Source organism: Scatophagus argus, unplaced genomic scaffold (genome assembly GCF_020382885.2).
Source record: "Scatophagus argus isolate fScaArg1 unplaced genomic scaffold, fScaArg1.pri scaffold_28_ctg1, whole genome shotgun sequence".
NCBI lineage: Eukaryota > Metazoa > Chordata > Actinopteri > Scatophagidae > Scatophagus > Scatophagus argus.
The window spans coordinates 81201-98111 of NW_025421230.1; the positions used below are offsets into that span (position 1 = coordinate 81201).

The 16911-nt window shown below is 44.5% G+C and overlaps 1 protein-coding gene and 1 long non-coding RNA gene across 3 annotated transcripts; one reads left to right on the forward strand and one right to left on the reverse strand.

Annotated features, from left to right (window-relative positions):
* Positions 1–1579: 1579 nt before the first annotated feature.
* On the reverse strand, positions 1580–3739 carry LOC124055925. Its single transcript, XR_006842868.1, has 5 exons — positions 3637–3739; positions 3385–3516; positions 2888–3078; positions 2601–2678; positions 1580–1723 (listed from the first exon to the last, which is right to left on the reverse strand). It is a non-coding gene; the product is annotated as an uncharacterized LOC124055925 (long non-coding RNA).
* Positions 3740–7125: 3386 nt separating this feature from the next.
* On the forward strand, positions 7126–12907 carry LOC124055936 (serine/threonine-protein kinase pim-3-like). Of its 2 annotated transcripts, XM_046382962.1 has the most exons (6): positions 7126–7248; positions 9855–9964; positions 10885–10935; positions 11059–11422; positions 12115–12291; positions 12393–12907. In XM_046382962.1, exons 1-6 carry the CDS (start codon positions 7191–7193, stop codon positions 12575–12577), a joined length of 945 nt encoding a protein of 314 aa, XP_046238918.1. In that variant the 5' UTR covers positions 7126–7190; the 3' UTR covers positions 12578–12907. The 2 variants fall into 2 exon arrangements, with proteins under 2 accessions (XP_046238918.1, XP_046238917.1); XM_046382961.1 differs by lacking the exon at positions 7126–7248 and having other exon boundaries at positions 9586–9964.
* The last annotated feature ends 4004 nt before the right edge of the window (positions 12908–16911 follow it).

Here is a 16911-nt window from a genome sequence, read left to right on the forward strand (position 1 = left end):
GAGGCAGACAGGACAGAGAGGAGGATAGAGAGAGAGAGAGAGAGAGAGAGAGAGAGAGAGAGAACATACAACATCATAAAATACAAAGGACAAACATGACAGGTTGTTATAATTGAAATTCTGAAGACTATGTATTGTATGTATTTGTTTTTTAGCTGATATGTTGTTTAAGTTAGTTCTAATAGCACTACATAGAATAAAGACATGGGCAGATGTTGACAGTAGACATTGGGTTTGTCAGAGGGCCGGATGCAGTTCAACATGTAGATCTGGATGGAGAGAGACCTGCAGAAAGATACAGAGAGAGAAAGAAAGGGAGGGAGAGACACAAAACTACGAGGACAACTGGTCACACAGTTAGTGACATAAAATAATGAATATATGTTAATCTGATGAGGGGAGAGGAGGGGAAAGGAAGAAGAGGAGAGGAGGTGGGGGAGTAGAGATGATGGTGGTATTGGGGAGGAGGGGGAGCTGCTTGGTGGATCATGTTTGTGTCCCCCAGCATCATAGGCCTATAGCAGCATAGCTATGATAGAGATTAAAGATTAACAGTTAGTCACACCTGTTCTACCTGTGGCTGTCTGTCAAGAAGTGACTGTAACTATGCCTACCAGCCCTACACACTTTGTTTGAGGCTAACTATATGCTTTACTAAACAGAAAGGTTTTAAGTCTAGTCTTAAAAGTGGAGGTGGTGTCTGCCTGTCAAACCCAGATTGGCAACTGGTTCCACAGTAAAGGTGCCTAAATGCTTGTCCTCCCGTTCTACTTTTAGGAATTCTGGGAACTGCCTTCAGGCAGGAGGTTACGGTCCATTCAGACCAAAACCTCACGCCACAAGAACAGTTTCTTCCCCTGTGCTGTTAGACTGTTGAACACCAACTGACTAACATGCTGCCCTGCACCTTAGTAACCAATTTTTGCTCATGTCATTATCCACCTGCTGTTCATTTGCACTTTACCTCACCCACTTGCACTATACTCCACCCTGCACTACCTCACTTTTGGACTATCTCCAGAACCATACTTATTTTACTTATTTTATTTTGTGTTGCCTTGTTCTATTTTATTTTATTTTATTTTATTTTATTTTATTCTTCTATTATATGTTACTTGTTACGTTCTGTGTTTGCACCAATCACCAAGACAAATTCCTGGTACTGTGAAACCTCTTCACTTACAATGGCAATAAAGTCTTTCTAATTCTGAAGTAAACCTACACTCTGTGATCTGAGTGTTCTATTGGGAATATATGTGACTATTAGATCCTATAGGTACGATGGGGCTAGTCCAATTCCCTCATGGTTGGTCTGTAATCTCTGCAAAATGTTCAAATTCTCTCACCCACTGAGTTGAATTCTTCTCTGGGGGGGCAGGCAAGAAATGGCATCAGTAAGGTCTGCCTCTGTCCATGGGCGGTGGACCAACATTACCCCGCTGGGTCCTGCCACCTTCATCATTGGGTATGACTGTTCAGCGGGGGTTTCTGTGGGGGTTTCTGGCAAAGGGGGCCTGGCGTCATGCCGTATTACTTCTTCCCCTTCTGCTTTCGGTTGCTTGACCACCCTCATCTTGCTTCTAGTGCCATCTGCTGGTCCCCTGCTGCTGGCCCCTGCTCCATCCTGCTGTGATGCTGGGGAAGGCTCTTGTGGTGCAGCAGCTGGGTTGTATGGTGGTGGTGGAGCGGAGTCCAGATCAGGATGGATCTTCCCAAGATTCAGCTCGGAAAGAAGAGGAAATTGTTTGTTAATATGTTGTGCGTGTGTGTGATTTTTGTTCTATCGCTCCCTTTTCCTTCTCATCTTTCCTAATCTGTCCCTTTAGCTGCTGTCTCTTCCTTTTCTGACTTTCCTCCATCCACATGGCATATGCTTTCCAATCTGCTTTAAAGGGTGTGAAAAGGCACAGAAGGAGGGGCTTTTCCCTTGAGTGCACCTTTTTCCCTTTGCTAGCTCTGCAGTATCCACGGTATCAAGGATCAGGTAATACTGTGTGTACTTTGCAGCAGATCCTAAAAATGTTCTTTGTGTATGATTACAGTTAAGATTCCTACATTGCAGGATTCTACAAGAGACCACAAGAGGAGTTGACAATATGGCTCAACCCAGGGAAAGTCTAAGAACTTTATGATATATATTAAATATACTTACATGTAATATTAGCCAGTTCAGGTTTAAATCAGAAAAGAGAACAACTGTATGCACTGTTGTATTAGAGCACTACCAGACTGTTAAAATGGTAATCATAATAATGGCAATGCCTATAATTCTAACAATGTTAATGTCCAATAATAGAAGAAAGCTATAAATGAAGGTAAATGTCCTTTCATGCAAGTAATCTGGCACTCTGTGTCCCTATGAATTGATGTTCCACAACTTATGTAATGTAGTACTGACAGCTTTATTGAACAAAGTGTAAGAGATGGGGAAACACACAGAATAACAGCACAAAGTATCATTGAACATGTTTAAGAATGAAAAGTAATAAAAATAAATGCTATTTACAATCTGAACAGGACAGAATGGATTTTGTGTGTGTTTATATTTTATGTCCCTGAGTGTGTTGGCCACAGAGTGTGCAGGTGGGGAGATTTTGTACCGGCAAAACCTTGATTCCTTGGAGGAGGTGCATGGGGCCTGGAATGTGTGCCCAAATGCAGTCCTTTCCACTCCACACCTATAGGTAGAGTCACAGTCAATGTGAGGTTAACTGAGTAAATAATTTCAAGTTTGTTACATTACACTTCATTTAGCAGACGCTTTTGAACGCCTTGAATTTCTATCTATCTATCTATCTATCTATCCATCCAAAGTGACTTACAGAACGAGTAGTAGCTCACAGAATGAGTAGTACTTACATGCACGCATTACACAGAGTATACTCACTTGCTGGTGAAGGTGGCAGGGAACACGGCTTGGTGAGCCTTGCTAACTTGTGATAAAATGGTGGCTTCCCCTGCATGCTGCTGACCCACTGTGCCACCTTCTCTGCTCCTGGCTGCATTGGTACACGGTCCACAGCTGAGGACCTCAGTTATGACTGTGTACCACCTGGACATGTCACAGATGTGATGTACCTAAATTAAATATGGGGGAAAAAAATCAAATCAAACAAAGGTCAGTAGCAGTATATGACTTTCTGTGCTCTTTTTTTCCTTTCACATTTACATACATTGTAATAAGTTATACCCGGGTATGGCAGCGAGACTTGGAGAGATGCATGTAAGGAGCGAAGGAGTTCGTCCACACTCTGACAGGGTACCACACAACGACCCGGAAAAAGGCCTGTGGAGTTGGCAGAGCCCCACTGACATAGCCAGGAGCACTCCTTCAGGTGGGTAAAATAACCTATGATTAGATTTCATCACCTTTCGCCTCCTGACCTGAACCTAACCCTTGTAGAGCTGCACGAGTGTGAACAGCCCTCACTCAGTGTCCTCCTTCAGCCGGGATATGTAAGCTGCTGGGATTCCATTGGTGTCTTCCCTCATCTTCACGCAACCCTCTAGCTCCACCTGCAACACACAGAACACATACAAAGAATTTGGTTATCATTGTGTACAAAGTAAAATTAAAACATGTTAGGCAAATTGTTCTCATTTACATTGCATACACATATATTCAGTATCACTTACAGGGGAATCACTCAGATTAACCTTGGAGGTGGATGGGGACTCTGTGGGCTGGCTGTTGACTTTAGGCTGCTTTGTTCTCTCCGCAGGTCGGGCAGCAGCTTTTGACTGCTCTGTCCTCTCTGCAGGTGGGGCAGTGGCTTTTGGCTGCTCTGTCCTCTCCACAGGTCAGGCTGCGGCTTTTGGCTGCTCTGTCCTTGCCGCAGGTCGGGCTGTGGCTGCAGGCTGCTCTCTGATATCCCCCTTTGGATTTGAGCTAGTGACCCCTGCTCTGTGTTTGTCAAGCAGGCTGGAATCATAAACATCAATTAAGTACTGTCATGGCTGATGTCACTGCAACTGTAATAGTGAGTAAAGATGATTCATGAGAACAATCCATTGTATTAAATATAATATGCTTACAACTTCATGTGGACCACATCATTTGTCCCCAACGAGTGAAATGGGGGCATTCTGGTACTGGCCAAATGGCATCACCAGCTTTCCCAGGCACAGCTGACAGGAAGGAAGGCGCTGGGTTACCTTCCACTTGCAGGAGCTTCTCTGCGTTGACCAGGGCAGTGGCCTGGTTCAGAAGCTGCTGCAGAGGCCTGTGAAAGGTGATCTTTTTGTCCCAGTACAGACGGGCCTACGCAAACCAGAAACCCTGGCTGAACACGGAGGTCCGGTCTCTGCTGAAAGCCAGGGATGCTGCGTTTAGGTCAGGTGATAGAATGGCACTCAGGGCGGCAAGAAGAGAGCTGACGGCAGGAGTGAAGAGGGCCAAGACCGCATACGCCCAGAGGATCCAGGGACACTTTGCGTCCGACGATCCACGGAGCATGTGGAGGGGCATTAAGTGCATCACAGACTATAACACCAAAGATGCACAATGCCCCAGGGACCCCTCTCTGCCTGAAGCTCTCAACAACTTCTTTGCCCGCTTTGAGGACCCGGACGCCCCCCTCAGCACCAGACTCACCCCCCCACCTGGTGAAGAGCCCCTCAGCGTGACCTCAGCAGAAGTGAGGAGGACCCTCCAGAGGATAAACCCACACAAAGCTGCAGGTCCCGATAATATCCCGGGGTGGGTGCTGAAGGGCTGTGCACATCAGCTCACAGAGGTACTGACGGACATCTTCAACACCTCTCTCCAACAAGCGACGGTCCCCACCTGTCTGAAGACCGCTACAATCATCCCCATTCCCAAGACCTCCACAGTGACGAGAGACTGGTCATGGCCCGCATCAAAGACTGCATCGACGTCACTGTGGACCCACACCAATATGCATATAGGAAGAACCGATCCACAGAGGATGCCATATCTTCTGTGGTCCACACAACTCTCACCCACCTAGAGAATAAAGACTCCTATGTCCGCCTTCTCCTTGTGGATTTCACATCTGCCTTTAACACGATCATTCCGCAGACACTGATCCACAAGCTCAGTGCTCTCGGTTTGAGCTCCACCCTCTGCAATTGGGTCCTGGACTTCCTGACAGACAGGTCGCAAACAGTGAAGATCCATGACATCTCCTCCTCCCCCATCACCCTCAGCACCAGCTCTCCCCAGGGCTGTGTGCTGAGCCCCCTCCTGTTCACCCTGCTAACACACGACTGCTCAGCGCAACATCCGAGCTGCCTCATCGTGAAGTTTGCGGATGATACAGCTGTGGTTGGACGCAACGCCAACAGCGACGAGGCCGACTACAGGCAAGAGGTGGAAGGCCTGGAGGGTTGGTGCAGAGAAAACAACCTCTGCATCAACGTGAAAAAGACCAAGGAGATGATCGTGGACTTCAGAAGGGGCAGACATCTCCCCCTTCCTCCCCTGTACATCGGAGGGACAGCGGTGGAAGTGGTCTCCAGTTTCAGGTACCTGGGCGTCCACATAACAGACGACCTCACCTGGAGCAACAACACTTCCTGCCTCATCAGGAAGGCACACCAGCGCCTCTACTTCCTCAGGAGGCTGAGGCGTGCCTGACTGGGGAGCTCAGTCCTGACATCCTTCTACAGATGTGTGGTGGAGAGCGTCCTGTGCTCCTGCATCACTGTGTGGCACGGCAGCTGCTCTGCAGCAGAGAAAAAAGCTCTGCAGAGGGTGGTGAAAGCTGCACAAAAGACTGTGGGACACAGCCTATCCACCACCACAGACATTTACACCTCCATGATGCAGGAGGAAAAGGGCCTCCTGCATCATGAAGGACCCCACCCACCCCTCAAACAAACTGTTCCTGCTCCCCTCAGGCAGGAGGCTGCGGAGCATCAAGAGCAGGACCACCAGACTGAGGAGCAGCTTCTTCCCAGAAGCTGTGAGACTGTTGAACTCTGGAGGTCCTCTGTAGCCCCTGCTGCCAAACTCACACTTCACACACCAACAAACACACAAACAACCACCCATGGAACATTTTGCACAATGCAGCATTTGCACAGAACTTTAAAGTACTCATGTTCCATTGCACTACTGTCATTTTGCACTACCCTGTCAGTCATTTACACTACTGTTTATACTGTTTACACTGGTGTTTATATCATCTACTGTTTTCTCTTATATTCCACTGTTTTTATATTATATAGCGTTGTATATATTTATATTTATTTTGTTAGGCAATTGGGCTTATACTGGGACCAGGGAAACTAATTTCGTTCCACTCATGTTCTACGTGTGTGAAATGACAATAAAGCTCCTTGAATCCTTGAATTTGGTCGCTGGATGGCCCGCTGATGGTGAGCAGGGGTTTGTGGGTTCACCACACGGATGACCTGGGTTGTAGCCATCGGGAACCTCTGCACACACAAGACATACATACGTATATATGTTATTATTATTGTTTTTACTATTACTATCACCAGAAAAATGGACTAGAGAACTCCTTCAGCGACAAGCAGACTGTACAACAAGCACTGCTCTTAGTCCACAGCATAACATAACCTGGACAATCTGACAACTGCACATCAATACCTGTACATAACTGTAAATTTCAGAATTTCTTGTATATTTGCCACTGCTCACTACAGGACTGTATGTATTTTAGTGCTTTAGGGCTGCTGTAGCACTGTCAATTTCCCTGTAATAAAGCCTAATCTTTTCTTATCATATCTTAAAAACTACAAGACTGTGCGTGCCATCTTTACACTCATCACCATGAGTATGGAACTCTTATTAAATAGTGATGTGATATACAGTTAAATGGGTAAAATAAATGAAGTAGCGTTACATGAATGAAGTCGCGGTAGGTAACTTTACCTGTTAAGCTTAAGTCTTGTCCAGCTAAAATGCCGCTAGCAAAGGAAAGCAAAGGAAATGAGGAGACTATTTCTATGCAAATTAATAAACCCGGTTGTTTGTCGCAGATTTGTCTCCAGTCTAGCTGTCAGTGTGTCAGCCTAGCCGTTATTTTTGTAATAGTTAAATTTGCAATTTGCATACGGTTACTGGGTTTCTACGGCGGAGACGCGCGATTGCATGGTCCGCCTACGATGACGTCCTAGATCACGATTGAGAGTCTATTGTCGGCTCCACCAATCAGAGTGCGCAACCGTCTACAGTGACCACAGACTTTTGTAAGACGGTTATGATGGACTCCTCGTCTCTCAGCCCGGATCTGCTGGCGAAGCTCCATCTGCAGCAAGGTAACAGTGCCAGCCGATGATACACCGTCTTCCGCAACCATGACTCGATGCAATTGTAACTTTTTTACATTGCATTTTGCCTTCAGGCACCAGAGGGCCTCTGCACCATGGTTGCAAAGTCCCTTTCTTTCCACTCAGATTACATTTTCTCAGTTGCTAAAACACTAAACCCCATTTTCTGAACCAAATTCTCAGTGGTTGAAACTCATCTTTCAAATTAAACACTCTTTCGGTCAAACCTTTAACACTGTTCAGGTCAGGTCAGAGACAATTTGCGAATCTTATCTGCTCGTTCTTGCGAAACGCTACACTTGCATTGCAAAATTGTAAACACTGGCAGCAAAATGTGAATGCAGCTTCAGCACAACTCAACGACTCACATTTTTAGTGATGTGATCAGACCAATTGGGCAGGATAAAAGTCAGTTCAGAGTGCACAGGTGGCACACGTGCATCCATCTACAATGGACAGAAATATGTAGAGGCAGAGGAGAAAGAGTTCGTGTGAGAGGTGATGGAGGAGGAAGAGGCAGAGGAAGACCAAGAACAATCATTACTGATGAAATCTGGGCAACTACTGCATCATCAGGACATTCAGAGAAGAGAACGGGTAATTGTTTCTTGTTGTACAGTAACGTTCATTATAATACTATTTTTTCTGGCTGTATAGATTTGTAAGTGTATTTTCCCCTTTGTAGAATTAAAAGATGACCAAATGAGGGTGGAGGGACTCCTCTTTTTCCCAACAACAAGAAGCACTCAGCAGGTACCGGCCAGTGGCGCTGACATCGCATCTGATGACACTGGAATGGCTGGTCCTTGTCCATCTCCACCCTCCATTGGGACCATCCATGGACCTGCTGCAGTTCGCCTATCAGCCTGGCATCAGGGTAGATGACACCGTCACGTCCTGGATTATGGACTACCTCACCAACCGCCCACGGGGAACAGTCTTGGCTCCTTTTCTGTTCACCCTGTACACCGCAGACTTCAGGCACAGTTCTGCACATTGTCACTGATCAAGGACTTTGTGGAACCGCCTCCAAGGAATGCAGGGAAAATCAAGGAGCTGGTGGTGGATTTCCGCAGGCGCGGTCATGCCCCTCCAAAACTGGTGAACATCCAGGAAATGGACATGGAGAGTGTGGACTCTTATAGGTACCTGGGTGTTCAGCTGAACAGCAAACTGGACTGGACTCATAACACTCACATGCTTCACAAGAAAGGCCACAACAGACTCTACCTGCTGAGGAAACTCAGGTCCTTTGGAGTGCAAAGAGCACTCCTGAGGACCTTCTTTGACACTGTTGTGGAATCAGCCGTTTTCTTTGGAGTGGTCTGCTGGAGCAGCAGCATATGAACCGCTGACAGGAAGAAACTCGATAAACTGATCAACAAGGCAGCTCTTTCACCCCAAATGCCAAATGTGTGTGGCAGAGTTATCGTAGGTCCTTCCTTCCTGCTGCTGTCAGATTGTTTAACAACCAGCACTGCCCCTAGTAGACCACACACACTTAAGGACTCATTCACTTAAATACTGTGAAAGACATCTTGACAATAATAGTAGTAATAATAATGTGCAATAACTAATGTGTAATAATTTTATTGGTTTGAGGAGGAAGAGGATGAGGGAGAGTCATTTTTTTTTATTTATAATTTATTTATTAGCCCATGTGCAACTGTTGATTTCTCTTGTACATAGTGTTTTATATTGTATTACTATTCTCTCCTACACTTAGGTAAATTGTTTGTTAATTGTTTATTAATTGTTTATCGATGCCTGCCTCTGTTTTTTTACTATCCACTTGCTGCTGTAACAAGGTGAGTTTCCTCATTGTGGCACAATAAAGGAAATCTAAGATCTCATCTAAGATATCAATATGTGAAAGTAAGTGTAGCCTTGCTTTCCAGTACAATTCAATGCTCATAGGCTTACTGTTACCATAGGCTAGTAGTTGCAGTTGCTGTTTTTACAGTACTGTAAACTATATTGGAGTGAATATACCTTAAATACACTAGTCTAGGCAATGTAATAGGCCTGTGATGATATAACTGTGAAGTCTAGTCAAAGCTGGGTTCGGTACACCAGACGGTTTTTCCCCTGTTGCCTGGTAAGGGAAAATATTGCCTGTGATGTGGATGAAGTCCAGACATGATGTTGGAGTATGAATCTCAGTGACTTTGATTGTGCAGTCATGTGCTTTTCATTTGCTAAATGCATTTACAATAAACACTTTCTGTTAACTACATGCCCTGGGTGCTGTGTCCTAAATTATTTTATGTAGTGTCTGATGAATGTTCTGTGGTGAATATATATTTTTAATTGCTGTGTGTATAATCTGAACCCAATGTTTGGTTTTGAACATCTCAGTTCATAATCTCAGTTTAACTTTTAGGGTGGTTTCAATCTGTCTGTATTGTTGAATTAAGACATTGTTTTTGTTTTAAAACCGTTTGTAAAGAACAGGGTGTTAAGGTAAAACGACAAATCTAGAATACTTAGACTGAGAGAAATGTTTTTTGTAGGATTACAGATTTTGGTGCAACACTATATTCCCATCCAAATGACCCTGATTCCTAATCCTGTTTTCTGCTCTGTGTGTGTAGCCGAGGAGGACAAGCAGCCATTTAAGAAACTGTACCGACTGGACTCGGTCCTAGGCAAAGGAGGATTTGGTACCATATACTCTGGTGTTCGCCTGGCTGACGGGTTGCCGGTATGAATGAGAGCTGCTTTGTTTTGTCCAACCCCTTCAAAATAAAAGCAACGCTAATTACTGCAAATATATTCATGTCAACCAACATCACTGTAGGGTTGGGCGATACTGGCAAAAAAATATATCCCGATTATTTAGGGCATTTCGCCGATAACGAGTAATTTGACAATTAATTGATGACAATTGCACTTGCATGTTTTTGACTCTAAATCAGTTACCCTATTGCACCACAAACATTGTTCTTAAATCCATCCATCCATTTTCCATACCGCTTATCCGTCAGGGTCGCGGGGGAGCTGGAGCCTATCCCAGCTGACTACGGGCGAGAGGCGGGGCACACCCTGGACTGGTCGCCAGTCAATCGCAGGGCCAAATTGTTCTTAAATGATACTGACAAATCAAAAGTCAAACTAACTACTTCATTCTAACAGGTTAAAATGGTAAGCAGTGATTAGTCACCAACCAGCCATATTTGAAATATAATAAGTATTTATTGATAACTCCGTGCACAGATGCGTTGCACAATGCACAAACAGCTTCAAAATAAAGCAAAAAGTTAATAACTTTGCCCTTCAAATTTTCTCATCTCAAGATCACAAAGGAGTGCATATCCACATTAAAATTAAACAGGACAAGTAAGTTCAGAAAAAAGTCACATCGGTTTTCCTGCTACTCCATAGATCTGTGGTAGAGGCACAGAACTCAACTGAAGACAGGGCTCTTTTTATCTCTCCTCTTGTTTCTTCATACATCGTGGGTAAGTCTGCATGGAATGTGGGCTTTGTTTCGACAAAGGAAGTTTTAATTTGCTTTTTAGTCTATGAGTGCAGGGAATGGAAAGAGGTTTATTCTACCCTATATCTTTGTATATTATTTGTAACTGAATGGATATTGTAATAATGTTGTAAACTTACTTGCAGGTGGCGGTGAAACACGTGCGCAGGGACAAAGTGGATCAGTGGGGCACTCTGGTGAGATTTATCTGTGTTTTCACTTACACAATTGTTGTTTTCAAGTTACGGTCAGATTTTTTTACTACTTCAGTTGCTTTATTAAATTGTTAAACCTTTATTTAAATGGGTTATCTTTCTCAGTGTGGCACTGTGGTACCCCTGGAGATTGTGTTGTTAAAGAAGGTGTCTGGGACTTTCGGAGGGGTGGTGCAGCTGTTGGACTGGTGGAAGTTGGTGGACGGTTGGTTGATGGTGATGGAGCGTCCTGAGCCTGCTCAGGACCTTTTTGATTACATCACAGAGCATGGTGCACTGGATGAGGCGGTGGCTCACGGCTTCTTCCTGCAGGTTCTGGAGGTAGTGCGTCACTGTTACACCTGCAGCATTGTCCACAGAGACATCAAGGATGAGAACTTGCTGGTGGACCTGAGGACCGGACAGATCAAACTTATCGATTTTGGCTCAGGTGCCTTCGTCAAAGACACTGCCTACACTGACATGAATGGTGAGTCTGAACATCCTGAAAAATCATTATCAAGGCACTGTTTTCTGTTAGTTCGGCTTTGTAGGGTTGTTAGTACAAACATGGAAAATAATCTGAAAGTGTTTCCAATATTTAGACAGACTATATGAATTCTAGATGTAAATTCCAGGTTTATACACATCCATGTGGACATGATAGTCAGCATAACCATGAGGACCAATTGTAAGACTTTTTGGTACATATGTAGAAAAAAATGGTTTGGGCTATTCTTGAGTGTAATGAAATTGCTCTGAAAAATGTGTATGTTTTTTGGCAAATGATGAGAGTCTTTATTTAAGTATTTAGGTAAAGTGGTTACAGTCCTGGGAATTTGATGCATTCTGTCCAGTTCCTTAAAGGGAACTTTTTAGGTTCCTGGTTACAGTCATATTCAGCTAGAAGTGATACCTTATAAAAAATACTTAATAAAATTCCCCCAGCCCTAGCTCCTATCGTACACAAGTCAAGTCCTGCATCCGCCATGTTTTGGGTGAGGACAGATGATCAGCATCTTTGTTCTGCTATTTTCCAAAAACACCAGCTGTTACTCTTACTCTTGCTAACAGGCAGCACAATCGCTCTGTGCACTCACTCTAAAATGCTGTACATCTCTGATTCACCTTACTGTTTTATGCTGACAAAAATATAATATACCCCATGCCCCCTTTCTCCAGGTACACTGGTGTACAGTCCACCAGAGTGGTTCCGGTTTCACCAGTATCATGGTCACTCAGCCACTGTCTGGTCACTTGGCGTGTTGCTTTATGACATGGTGTGTGGGGACATCCCCTTCAGAAAGGTTAAAGACATCCTGAGAGGACAGATTTACTTCAGATGCAAAATCTCCACAGGTCTGTCAGAGTGACATCTGCTCGTGTCTGTTAAGTATGGTCTTTGCTGCTGTTTATTATTTACGTTTACCCTTGTTCTCCTCCATGTGTTTCTGTCACAGAGTGCCAGGAGCTGATTAGGTGGTGTCTGAGCCAGCAGCCTTCTCACCGGCCAACCCTAGAGCAGATCCTCCTCGACCCCTGGGTGACTGGCAGCAACAGTCAGCAAAAAGACAACATCATCTTTCATGCCATTACAGCTGACTCTCCCTCGTCCTCTTCCTCCTCAAACCAGCAGAGCCCTTGACTGGTCAGTGGGACACTGCCAAGGGGCATGACTTACACTTGATTGATAGTTGTCCTTTGGTGTTTTCTGTTTCCTTCCAGGTGTTCCAGGTATTTTTTTTTGTTTTTGTTTTTTTTTTTGAGGCTGCTACCTACCAGCTGTTTTGTCACACCAACCAAGCAGCTGCTGGTAGCCTCAGTACAAAACACTGTAAATTAGTTCTCAAAACGTACTGAGGTTGTAAAACGCACATCCAGTGGTAATACTGAGCTGTGTATTTTGATATATTTTTTAAATGTGTATTTTGTACACTGTGGTTTTGTTTATGTTTATTTACAGAGGCATTCCTCATCCTGTATTTATTTATTTATCTTCTGTGTAATCTTGGACGTTCCTCTTTTTTCAATTTTTTTTTATGTGAGATAAATAAAGGTTGACATTGACACTGACATTATGTTTATTACAGTTTTTGATGTTTTGTATGTAAAATTTTAACTGGAAAAAGTTTGTAGTTAGTTAGTTAAACCTTTTGTACATACACTTTCACTAATGTGAAAAGTGTAGGGAGACCATTAAGGGTCTATTAAGATCTTCATGGGCTTTCACATTAAAGAAACCAAAGTCAACATTACTGACTAACTACAATTGGGAAAAAACAGTAATATTTTTCATCATTGAATTTACAACTAAAATGAAAAATGAACTAATTAAAAAAAAAAAAACAATTTAAAATTAAAGTTTAAAAGTTAAAGATCACAAAATGTTATCTCAAGACACTTTTCCAAATAGCCGAGCCGATGAACTTTTATTTATAAAGCAAGCACCTGGCAACAGCAGCAAGGAAAAACTCCCCTTTAACAGGAAGAAACATAGAACAGAACCAGGACTCATGGGGAGTATTAGTTAGTGTTGGAAGGGTCTCTTATGGATAACTGGGGTTACCTGCTGACATATTGGGTCACAGTGTGTTATATGGCGCCATCTCCTGGATAAAACCACAAGAACCCCACCATGGTACTCACGCCTCATCTTTGTCATGGCCCTCCCCATCAGCTTTGCAGACACATTCTCCTCCCTGGGTTTCTGCTTGAAAAGATACATTGTGGAATGGTAGCCTTGTCGCAGCTTTCTGGATAAGCTGGAGACTCAAAAAAGTTTGAAAAAAAAGAACGTTTTTCGGACATCCTGACATGTAAGAATTTCCCTCCAGGGATAAATAAAGGAATTCTGATTCCGATTCTTAAAAGAGAGTTACAGTAGTCCAGCCTAAAAGGGATAAACTCATGGACCAATTTCTCAGCATCACTCTGAGAGAGGATATTCCCAGTCTTAGCTATACTGCGCAGGTGAAAGAAGGCTGTCCTAGATACTGTTGTAATAAAGAAACTATTACTGAAATGTTGGGTTTAAGCAGGCAAATTGGGTCAGACCCAACATCGCAGTAGAGATCCAACATCTTCATATTTGTTCCTTTTGTGGGGGAAAAAAACTGAGGGAAATAGGGTGTAATAAAGACACGTTGGGTCTATACTGCGATGTTGGATCTGACCCAATATTTTAGCAATGATCCATCATGTCTGTATATTCCACTTGTGATAAAAGAACAAATATATCCACCTAAGTGTCATCCTCCTCCCACCTAAGACTTTTGCATGCAAGCATTACCAATAAGCAGAGTATATATCCTGATGTCGCGAATATCATAGCAGGGATTTTAATCATGCAGACTTAAAGGCAGCACTCCTTAAATTCCGCCAGCATGTTAAGTGTGCTACAAGATAACACCCTGAACAAGATATATTCTAACATCAAACTGGGCTACAGGGCCAGACCACTACAGCGCCTGGGCCAGTCCAACCACTTCTCCTGCTTTTAGTCCCGGCATATGCCCCCGTCAGGAAAACTGCTCCCGTCATTACAAAGACTGTTTCCACATGGCCAGAGGGTCCTCTCACAGCAGCTGCAGGACTGCTGTGAGAGGACCAACTGGGGGGACACGTCGCTCCGGACATTTCTCACGACCGTGGCAGTCGCTTCCGTGTGAGGCAGACGCGCCTTCGGACTCATGAGTGCCTTGCCAAGCTGCTCCAGGAACACCCTCCTCCTGTTCCTCTTGTTTGCCATCCAGCCGGGGTTCAGCTCTCGCCATATCACGCAGGTGTCGTAGCAATACATGTCAACAATGTTGTGGAAGATGACCAGGAGCCAGCGGGCCGTCATCCTTCGGCAGCTGTACGTCCCAATCACCTTGTCGAGGTTGTCCGTGCTTCCCTTTGCTGCTGTTGTAGTCTAGGATCATGATGGATTTCCTTCCTGTCCCGGCAATCACTGACGGTGGTGTCTGTGCACCACGTTCTTGTTCTTCTTTGGAAGGTAGGACACCAGCGTGGTGGTGGTGGGCGTGAAGGTGAACTTTGATGAGTACACCTCTCTCCCCTTGCACATGAGCAGCTTGGGTGGTCATCATGTGGTCAGTCTCTGCCAAGATAGTAATCATGGCAGAGTTGAGAGTACTGTGGGAGAAAATAATGGAGTCAAGATTCAAGTCAAGAGAATCAAGAGGTTTTTATTGTCATTTCAGCTGTTTACAGTAATGGTGAACAGTGAAACGACACCAAATTCCTCCTGGGACCAGGTGCTACAGTAGGAATTAAATACATAAATATATAAATAATAAACACTGTAAATAGTGCAAACTGACATGGCAAGCATCACTGTCACAGGTAGGTGTGGTCAACATGTAGCTGGAGATGGCTTGGATGCCCCGCCACAGAGGCAGAGTATCCCCACTGACTTTGAAGTAGCCATGGATTCTCTGGGTGGGTGCATGCTTTGCCTTCCTGATGGTCGGGGAGAGGTTCTTATTGTACTCTGTATTGCTTTTTCCCCAGCTCTGAGGGCTCTGTCTTGGGTCCTCAGCAGTGTGCACACTTCCGTAGTCATCCATGTGGTGAGTTGGTGAAGAGGTGTGACTTTTGAACTTCACTCACTTTTGCGTACTGGTCGTGTAGTGCTACCTTAGCATTAGTGCCAGGCAGAATATACACTGCGACAATGAACGCAGTGGTGAATTCCCGTGGCAAATAAAATAGATAGACATATATACTTTATTGATCCCAGGCTGGGAAATTACAGTGCAGCAGCAGCAATACACACAATTAGCTATACAAAATGTTAAAAAGCGGCAATATAAAATACAGGCAATATAAAAAAGTGTACTTACAACAAATAAACAGTGTAATGTTGTGCAAAATACAGTAACATATAAGTAAAACATATAAAGCACATAGTGACTGTATGTTATGACCAGTGTTTTAGCTGTTATTGTACAGTGTGATGGCATTTGGCAGGAAAAATTTCCTGTATCTGTCCCTTCGACAGCGGAGCTGCAGCAGCCTCTGGGAGAAGGTGCTCTGCTGTCTGTCAACTGTGTGATGGAGGAGGTGCTGATCGTTGTCCATGATGGATAACAGTTTGTTCAGCATCCTGCTCTCCACCATGGTCTCAAAAGACTCCAGCCTGAGATCAAGCACAGAGCCAGCCTTCTCGATGATCTTATCAAGTCTGTTAGTGTTGCTGGCTCTGATGCTGCTGCCCCAACACATAACAGCAAAGACAATGGCAACAACAGACTGGTAGAAGATCTCCAACATCTTGCTGTACACGTTGAAGGATCTCAGCTTCCTCAGGAAACAGAGTCTGCTCATCCCCTTCTTGTACACCGCCTCGGTGTTAGATGTCCAGTCCAGTCTGTTGCTGATCACCACTCCCAGGTATCTGTAGTCCTCCACCTCCTCCACCACCTCCCCCCTGATCCGTAGTGGCTGTGAAGGCGTCCTCTTCCTCCTGAAGTCGATCACCATCTCTTTGGTCTTGTTGACATTAAGTCTCAGGTGATTCTGTTCAGACCACTCTACAACATTGTCCACCATTGTCCTGTACTCACCTGTCTCCCTCTCTAGTACACCCGACAACAGCTGAGTCATCGGAAAACTTTTGCAGGTGACATGACTCAGAGTTGTACTGAAAGTCAGTGGTATATAAAGTGAAGAGGAAGGGAGAAAGCACAGTTCCATCGCAGCAAGTGGGTGGGAGTCCATGCTAGGCTAAAAACCAATTCTAGCCAGCCAGCTCTGCCGTCCATCATACACACATATGCACAAGCATCAGACGACACAGAGGACTGAGGGTCAGACCCCCAAAGCAGTCCAAGGCTGCGTTACCTTACCAGCAGGTCGCTGCTCAGATCAGATCATGTTCCATTTCTGATCTGCAGCAGTGTCTGGCGGTGATAGGCATGAACATTGGCCGTTCTGACATCCATGTGACCAGAATTGTACCACACAACGTGCTTA

Bases quoted from the DNA above. Each gene is read 5' to 3' on its own strand.
- LOC124055936 (XM_046382961.1), top strand. From the start codon at position 9,761: ATGTTTTTTGTAGGATTACAGATTTTGGTGCAACACTATATTCCCATC. The intron at 11,423-12,114 runs GTGAGTCTGAAC...CCCTTTCTCCAG, and splicing joins TGCCTACACTGACATGAATG to GTACACTGGTGTACAGTCCA. The intron at 12,292-12,392 runs GTCTGTCAGAGT...TTTCTGTCACAG, and splicing joins CAGATGCAAAATCTCCACAG to AGTGCCAGGAGCTGATTAGG.